The following is an 8,771-nucleotide window of genomic DNA, read 5'->3' as shown; positions in this document are numbered from 1 at the left end:
ACTCAACATTGTCATGCCCGTGGGACGCCTATGTGCTTGCGCGCCGAGGCCATTCGCTGGCGGTGGATGGTGGGGGCTTGTCCCCGGCCAAGCACAACCCGCAGCAGCCTTCGGCATAGCCCGACATGTGAGCAATATGATTTCCGTGAGTAGTCTCCACGTTGCCAGAGGATGTGCTGCATTCTCAACCTGTTGAAGTATTTGATCCACTCCATAAACAGGTGCGTCTCCGCGATTTGTGTCGGGGCCCTGTCGCGAGCAGCCTGCGTCCTGGGCAAATGTCGGAGGCATGTCGCAATCAAGTCGTTGTAGCAAATCCACGATTCCATGGCTTTCGCTGAGACAACATCAACGTAAACTGTGAGGGGGAACAAGTGGATAGTGTTTCGCCAGTCTTGGGGGAGTGGCGGGGCGAGTTGGAAGTGCGGGCAAGGGGAGAAATTTCAACACTGGCTAGGATGGTTGGGTGCCAGCGCACTGAATGTATCGACCAGTCGCCACAATACACGGTTTTACCCGAAAACACCGCTTCCGACGCCCTTTCCTACGTGCACACCGCAGCCCTCCCCCCACCCAGCCGTGGTTTCATTCCAGGACATTCAATGAATCCTTCCGTGCACGTCCATTGATGGGGACGTAAAGTGCGGCGTATGTAGTGCTTGTGATGTGCCAGGTAGTGACGGATTGTATGGTCACTGTGTCCTCCGCGGTCTCGTTGAGCATTCCAACAGTCTCGTTCGTGGCATCTGTGTCCGTGTCCGTTTCCGACGTGTTGAACAAAGGCGTTTTGGTCACCCAAATACGCGTCCGGGGGGGGGGGCTCGACGCCGGTCCTTCGTCGAGATCGAAGACGTTGGCCGAGAGGGGGGGGGCGGCAGGTACCGTGAATCACAATATCACAACTCACCACGCATGCAGGTGAGCGTGACGATGCCACGCGAGCCACTCAAGACGCATGAAGGCATGGACGATCGTGTCTAGCCGGCGCACGTCAATGCTCCCCCGATGAGTGGCACATGAGGCTAAGAAATCGCGATAGTTTTTATGGATGACTTCGATACGACGCATGTGTCAGAGACACAACGACAGCGATGTACTGAGCAGTACGTTCCACAAGCACACTCGTTTTCAGACGTCCGAGTGCCTCGCGCAGAAGAAGCATCCCGAAAGTGCTTCCACGAATACCCCACATGACAACCATTGCGTGCTTGCTAGAGTGCGCTGCTCCGATGCGCCAGCGGTTGTACCAGGTCGGAGTGGTGGATGCGCTTGCAAGACGTTTGGTGGGCATGGATGCTACCAACGGTAGTGGCTGGGGACGAAAATGTGGTCTACATCACGCGATACCGCGACATCCTGACTGGATGCGTGCGTTCGCGTTAAGAAAGAAGTGGGCAGCGAACCAGAGTCGTTGGAGGAGACATGAGCCAGCTCGTTGAGCTCAAATGGGCCATTGAACGGGGGAGGCGGAGCGAGGGGGGGCCACTTCGCCACCATCGATCGAGAATTCGTTGACCCCTACACCGTTTCATCGGTCTAGACGGTGCCTCTTCATCATCTGCGAACTGGGGTTCGTACCAGTCACACTATTCGAATGTCCGTCCAGCCCTCGCAGGAACCCTCTCCGCGCTCCTCCTCTTCCCACAACGACCACCACAAGACGAACCAACACGTACAAGAAATTGTTTTCGATCGAACCGTGTCGAGTAGAGAGGGGTTATCCTCCCGTCAGCCCATCACCGCTCAACTGCATGATACACTTTCGCGACGCAAGTACGTCCCCGACATCGGCGGCACGTCGCGTTGGACGGGGGGCTCCCTGAATCGAGGCACCGAGATATACGTAATATACAGAACATACGGAATGTAGTCGTGTCGCTGTGGTTCAACTTCTTGTCCGTGGCTGCACATACGTATACGAGACAATCTGATAGCGACGAACTGGGAAAACGCGCCGTCTTCGCCTTTGTCGGAGGAAGAAGTGGCGTGGTTGCCACGACGCAGGTGCTTGGTTATCCGTCAGCTCGGGCAACAAAATCGAATGCCCGCCCCCACTCCCTTGCCATCCCGACGGCTCCAACATCGGCTGATCTATCGCGAGAGGATGCGGATCCGGCGGATGCAAACGACTCCCCTTCAACGTTTGTCTGGTTGATATTGTCCAATGAACAAAGCGTGTGTTCGATGAATGAAGCGAGACATGACGATCTTGGCGTGACTCGACGGGGTGGACGCGCTTTGTACTTACATACAGAACGCAGCAACATCGTCGCTTGCTCAGGTGTCGATAAGATTGCCTGCGGCGTTCGCGCAGATCTGTCTACATATTGGGCGGCTCTCCAGTCGTGGGTGTGTGTTAAGTGGTGTCAGAGATGACCACGATGGATCGATCGTGTGCGCATACATCCGACGTGGCCACGGCGGCGAGATCCCGACGAGACCGCCGTCACCATGGGCTGTTATACTTCCGAATTCAGGAATTCGTGGCTAGAACGTGCTGGCTTTTGGGGGTCGTTAGCAAGTTACATCAAAGAGTGGGACGATGAATGGCGGCGCCGAGCCCATTACTATCAACATCCCACGCTCTCAGGTCGACGTATTGATCACGAGGGTTCATGCATGCACGGCGCAGACCATAAACCCTTGCCCGTGTGTCCCCCTCATTTTCCATTTGAAGGCCTCGGCCCCATCGCGCGAGCGAGCCATCCTCCCGAGTTCCCACGACACATACTCGAGTTCCCATGGCCACGACAGCATGCACAAAGGACAAGCGTCGATACCCCGTCAAGGAGGAGTTGACCAATTTGCGGGTCGAGGCATGGCACCTCGAGACAAAACTGATGGGCCTCCAGCGCCTCCACCTCGGGTCCGTGTGGAAGCAAGTGGCCCATCACGAAGCTCACGCAAGACACAACGCGCTACAGGAAAACGCTGCCCTGAAACAGGAGCTCGACGTGGCGTCCCAATGGATCCACGATATGCAGTCGACGGCGGCGCCGTTGACTGCCACCACGCCGTTTGTGCCCACAAGCCCTTCGCTCTACTGCTGCGAACACAGCAACCAGACCCACGGCGACCAGCACGCATAACCCCATTCCATGACACCCTACTTATTTCGTCCAATATCACGAGTCTTGCAGCCGAATGTGGAGGCAATTGTAATGTGCCGTTGCTGCGACAGCAGAACCAACCAAGATGCACGAGGTGTTTAGATGGCATTGTCCAGCCACTGGCAACCCCCCCCCACGTGTTCCATGTCGGGGGTTAATGCTGTGGCTAGAGCTTCGTGGAGAGCAACGGAGTGGGGGGAATTGCTTTGCTGGCGGTTGAAATACCAGCGCATGCATAAGAAAATTCGTCCAAACCCGGCCAGGGAGATCATGACGTGCGAGGGCTTGTTACCATGCGCCGTCACCGTGGTAGGTGCTTGAAAAATGCACCAAGCGGTGTCGACGTCTCACACATCAACTCGGCCGAACAGTTGGGGGCGGGTGTACAAGTCATCGGCGGGGGACCAATCGCCCTTGCCCGCGGCAATGTCTCCACTGCGCGCCATCGACTTCAGTTGAGCGACTTTGACGGGGCGGGTGTCGCTGTCTTTTGAACAATGCACCTTGTTGTCCCAAGCGTCATGTGCCGATGATGTCGCCCCGTTGGTTCATCCTGTCCATACGGCACAACGGGACTGTCATGCACAACGTGTCGAGCCACTGTTGATGAACGTGCGCGCAAGCGCGGTGCAGCTACCGACGTGGTTTAGCTGTGCCAAACGCAGCGTGAGCTGACTGCCCACTTTTGAATGCATGATGGACAATCAAATGCGCCAACCATTCGACAACACGATCGCCCAGCCAGTACGGTTGCCGTTTGACCACAACCTTAAAAACTTTTCATCACGCTTACTACATGGAGCATCTAAGACGCCATCGCACGAGTGCGTCACATCTAGTGAGAAGCCGTTGACCATGAAGGCCAGCGCTGACAAATCTCCGTTGTCTTCGTCGCGGCTTCCGTCGCCTGTGCCGACTCGACTGACAACTGCTACATCCGCGTCAATGGAACGGTGCATACCAACACGACGATCGTGGCCAGTCGGACGTTGTGCTTCAAGGATGACTTCAACAGCCTCCCAACGTAGTGGTGGCTGGCAACCAACGAGGACTGCGTCCAGTGGATTCGCAGACCTATCGGTGGCGTAGAGGGCCACCGATCCGCCATGCATTGTCCAAATCCTGTCCAACGCGTATCGGTATGCGTCGCCCGCATCGTCCCGCGACTGAAGCCTGGCTTTGGTCGAGTTTCTCGACGGCATGCGACGCCCATCATCCGCGGCCCGCACGAGCTTCGCTGTACGTGTTGGCCTTGGGGCGGTCTGGATGGAGCTGTGAGAAGCTATGGTCGACCGTCATGGCTTGGAGTCAGACTCACCAGAGATAGCTGCGCCATCAGGTACGGCACGAACTCTCAATCACGCCTTCGATCGAAAGTAAATTGTCGTGGCAGTAGATCCATGGAGTTGATGCCGGACGCTGGGCACATTCAGATAGATTTGAGCATCAACATGGCTCGCAATCGACCAAACGGCAGCACGGCGAGTTCTTTCGCATGGATCCAATTCAAATCCCCACGACAGAAGGGCAGTGTGTCATGCCCGTGGCACGAGCACGCCGTGACCCCCAGGCAGAACGAGCCGATAATTCCATTGCATGCTAGGGAAGAGTTGGCGGTGACATCAAAGGCGCAAAGTCCGCAACGTGTCCAGGAGCTCGTTCGCCGTCGGGCGCAGCTTCGGGTCATGCTGCGTGCACGCTTTCATGATGAGCGCAATTGGCAACGGACAGCCCGGCGACGGCTGAACTTGGAGCTCGCCCTCCATGACTTTCATCACAATTGCCATGGGGACGAGAACGTCGCCATATTCGGTCGCGAGACCATCAAACGGGACTCGATGCGTATCCAGCTCGGACAAGATCATTCCTACATAACCAAGCATGAGCAATCCATCGCAACCACAGCATCCATCGACCAAGTGCGCCACAACAATGGACGTACCAAAGCTGTAAATGTCAGCGGCCACGGTGAGCTGGCTCCCATTGAGAGCTTCCGGGGCGGCCCACAGGAACGTCCCAACTTCCTGGCTCATCGTGGTCGACACGACTTTGCGCGAAATGCCAAAGTCAGACAGCTTGCACGGTTTGTGCGAGTCCATGAGGACGTTGCGGGACTTGAGGTCCCGGTGGATGACTTCGAGGTGGTGCAGGTAGCTCAGCCCTTCCGCGACGTCGACGGCGCACTGGAGTTTGTGCTGCCACGGCATGGTGGCATGTCGGTCCAAGTGATCCTTCAGGTCCCCCATGTTCATGTACTCAACGACAAGGTGCACCGTATCGAGCGATTGCCAGCACGCTCCAATAAACTCGACAACGTTCGGGTGCTGAAGCCTACGTCGCGTGGATAGTGCCCGACGCACAAAGTGATGCCGAGGGGACGGGTCGGCAGAGGCATTACCTCGCCAGCAACTTGACTTCATTGATGAAGCGCTGCATGGAATCTTGGGTTTTGATGCGGCCGGACGCCAACAGCTTGACCGCCACGTCGTTCTGGTCGTACTTGCCGAGCCAGACCGACCCAAAGCCGCCCGATGCCTGGGCATTTTTGTCAGAAGCGTTCCAACATGCAAAAACGGAACAAGACAGCCGTACGATTCGTTGGATAAGGTGCAGGTTGGAGCTGTTGAGGCGATATCGTTCGAGGTCTTTCCAGTCCAGCACGGTGCTGAGGCGCACGCCCTGGCAACGGGTCAGCAAGCCCATCTTCTCGCGAACGACAGCATCGGACGTACAAACACGGGTAGGTTCTGCGATTCTCCGAGGGCCACGTGCATCACGTCCGTGTTTATGGACGGGGTCGCCGACGTGCGACGAAACAAAGAGGTCCTCCAAAACGGGCCAGACGACCGCGCGGGCTCCTACTCGCATCATCATGAACCAACCACCCCACACGGCATCCAGGCGAGCCAGCCGCCGTGCCTACCTCGTTCTCGCTTGCAGGACTGTCCTCGGTGTGGTACGACGATTCTTGAAACACCGCCGCCGCGCGGAACGAACAGAACCGAACACAAATGTACAACACGACGACCGTCAGCAGCAACGACGACACAAGGCCAACGAGGAGGCCAAAGAACGGCGCGATCGAATCCGGCACGAAGTGCTCCAGCACGGGCTCTTCCGTCCGACGCACCACCTCCTTGTCCATCGTCTTGCCTGCCAGTCTGATGCCACAGCGGCCAACAGCCGACACGATGCGAAGCTATTTTGTCTACTTCACTTTAGTGCGAAATTTTGTTGTGTCGATGCACGGCCGTCGCCCAGACGACGGACGGACCTGCAGCTCCCATGCATCTCGATGGAATGCATTGCGAGGAGCCTGTCAACGCTTTGTCGTCTTCCAAGGCGGCGAAGGCGTACAAGGGCGGTGCTTTTGCCGTGTGTGCCTTCGTACGGCCTGGCCACTGCTTAAAATAGTCCAAACCACAAAGCGCCGTCTCTGGCGCGGACAAATGCCACAATCGACCGGCCCGACGCGAGCTGTCCATCCCACGGACGGCGCCGATTGCTACATGGCAACATTGGCGGCGGAGGCTCTCGTCGCACCCATGATTCCCCTGCTTGACGTGGGCTGTATCGGACGGGTTTGCGACGACCTGTCGACGAGCAAGTGGCGCAAACCCTCGGGATGGCATTGCCCGTCGTGAGATCGGAGGTCGTGGAATTGCCTAAAAGACACGCTTGCAGCTCGTGTTAATCCAAGGTTGAGCCGTAAGTTGACGCTTGGGGGGGAGCTGCCATTGTCGTCGCTTAGCAATGTCGGGGTGCGGTCATGGAGGTCGCCTTTGGAGCTGTACCAGGTATAATCCCAGGGGGCTTCCATGGCTGCTGGCGCGCCTCGTCTAGTCGCATTCAGTGACGAATGGACGACTCGTGGGGTGTACGTGAGGGCAGACTGCCCCTCACTCCTACACGTCACCAGAAGCGCACCCGTAGACAACTCTGTCCACGTTCGCATCGATGGATGCGCGGGACGACAGTGCAATCGGCGACCACGTTCGACTCGGTCGACGACTACGACGCCATGAAAGATTGCACGCACGGCCCCATCGAGGTCACGAATTCGTGCGTGGCTAGCACTGGCGACGTTTTCGAGCCCTGGCTCGGTCCGTGCTGCGGTGACATTACCACGGTGGCGTGTGGGTCTGCCTCCGCTAAACGAATCCAACCCCCTTCTCCATGCACACCACCCACTTCAAAGATGGCGATCCGTCCTGCCGACCGCATGTGTTCAAATGAACGACCGCCGGATGCTGGGGCACGTTGTACCGGCTTGATTACTTTGCGACAATGGTTTTGGTGGCATCCATTTCCTTGTCCCCATCCTCAGATCTATCATGTAGAACGAGGTACGATGCCGTCGATGGCACAAATCGCGTTCGCGCTGAGTGAGCTTTCTTCGTACGCATGGAGGAACTGAACCCTTCCTTACGCTGGGTCACCACGTCGAGCAGCGCGCTGCGGGAGGACCGTTCCACGCACATCGTATCAAATCAACCAATCAGAAACCTCCAATATCATTCGTTTTGTATATTTGTCCAATCATCGCCTGCGATTTTGTCCGAACCAATCGCTACCGACCGATTTGACCAATCATCGGCGAGGAAGCGATTTTGCTTCAGGTTTTATGAGTGAAATCCAAACGTCCATGTCGTGATGGTCCAACGCCGTGCAAGGGTATTACTCCGAGCCGGCGCTGCCACGACAGCCGGCGCCCGCCACCGTTTTGTCACTGCGCATGGTCACGCCAGTCGTAAACGAGCAAAATCCCCGATCACAGCTAAAGAGGCCATTCTAACACGAAATTGGTTCTTTTCACACCGGAATCTTGGCTGAAAAACAACTCACACGTTAACATGTTACAAAGGACTCTCCGGCACTGGGAGATATCCCGAAGGTCACGTACTATGTCAAAGTCGAAGGTTTTCCTGTCGCCCCATGCATCGACGTGATCATGACAACGGTGGTGTTTTGCAATCGGGATTTTTAGGTTTTAACATAAAACCCGATTGTCTGAACTCGCACAAAATCGGGTTTTATTCGGAAAATCGGGTTTTCATAGCGTGACGGCTGCGCTGCTTGTTGAGAGAGGTGGGCCATTGTCCATTGCACTTGTGATCATGGCCGACTTCGTTGTGGACACGATCGCCATCGAAAGCGGCATCGCCGACGACAGCAATATCAACGCTGATCCTAGGGCCGGCACAGGCGGTGAATCATTAAACGGCCATGGCAATGACGATGCGGCTTCAGGAGCATGCGTAAACGAGGTCGGCAAGGTAGTGAGTGACCTGTGGGGTCTCTACACCGACGACGTTAACCCGCCCACAACTCGGCCCTGTGGAAGCACTGCCGCGTGCTCGTGAATAAAACCATGGTTTCAATACCCACGCATCGAGTTTTCATGATTCAATCCATCACACCGATTTGACAGGCGAAAAAATCGGGTTTTTCCCACCCCAGGGTCGATACGGTCAACTACATTTACTACGGGTTGTTTACGATGCCGTCGATGGCACAAATCGCGTTCGCGCTGAGTGAGCTTTCTTCGTACGCATGGAGGAACTGAACCCTTCCTTACGCTGTGTCACCGCGTCGAGCAGCGCGCTGGGGGGGACCGTTCCACGCACATCGTATCAAATCAACCAATCAGAAACCTCCAAT

At 56.4% G+C, this 8,771-nt stretch overlaps 3 protein-coding genes across 3 annotated transcripts in view; 1 reads left to right on the top strand and 2 right to left on the bottom strand.

Annotated features, from left to right (window-relative positions):
• H310_12612 (hypothetical protein) overlaps positions 1 to 1,201 on the bottom strand; it is a gene marked incomplete at its 5' end in the record, with an annotated part of 1,811 nt that extends 610 nt beyond the window's left edge. Inside the window, 2 exons of the mRNA XM_008879761.1 lie at positions 190 to 337; positions 1,108 to 1,201. Of these exons, the coding sequence (XP_008877983.1) occupies positions 190 to 337; positions 1,108 to 1,201 (242 nt within the window). The remainder of the gene's footprint in view (positions 1 to 189; positions 338 to 1,107) is intronic.
• Positions 1,202 to 2,741: 1,540 nt separating this feature from the next.
• H310_12611 (hypothetical protein) lies at positions 2,742 to 3,089 on the top strand (the record flags this gene model as incomplete). The annotated part of the gene is made up of 1 exon (XM_008879760.1): positions 2,742 to 3,089. The coding sequence occupies one exon, from the start codon at positions 2,742 to 2,744 to the stop codon at positions 3,087 to 3,089; it is 348 nt and encodes a 115-aa protein (XP_008877982.1).
• Positions 3,090 to 3,854: 765 nt separating this feature from the next.
• Positions 3,855 to 6,298, bottom strand: H310_12610 (TKL protein kinase). Its single transcript, XM_008879759.1, has 7 exons — positions 6,034 to 6,298; positions 5,843 to 5,968; positions 5,703 to 5,789; positions 5,509 to 5,645; positions 5,053 to 5,441; positions 4,429 to 4,977; positions 3,855 to 4,372 (listed from the first exon to the last, which is right to left on the bottom strand). Exons 1-6 carry the CDS (start codon positions 6,253 to 6,255, stop codon positions 4,733 to 4,735), a joined length of 1,206 nt encoding a protein of 401 aa, XP_008877981.1. The 5' UTR covers positions 6,256 to 6,298; the 3' UTR covers positions 3,855 to 4,372; positions 4,429 to 4,732.
• Between the last annotated feature and the right edge of the window lie 2,473 nt (positions 6,299 to 8,771).

The sequence above is a fragment of the Aphanomyces invadans genome, assembly GCF_000520115.1.
Source record: "Aphanomyces invadans strain NJM9701 unplaced genomic scaffold supercont1.41, whole genome shotgun sequence".
NCBI classification, from domain to species: domain Eukaryota; phylum Oomycota; class Saprolegniomycetes; order Saprolegniales; family Verrucalvaceae; genus Aphanomyces; species Aphanomyces invadans.
Note: the sequence above shows the minus strand (reverse complement) of the source record. Positions and strands in the feature narration are given on the sequence as shown.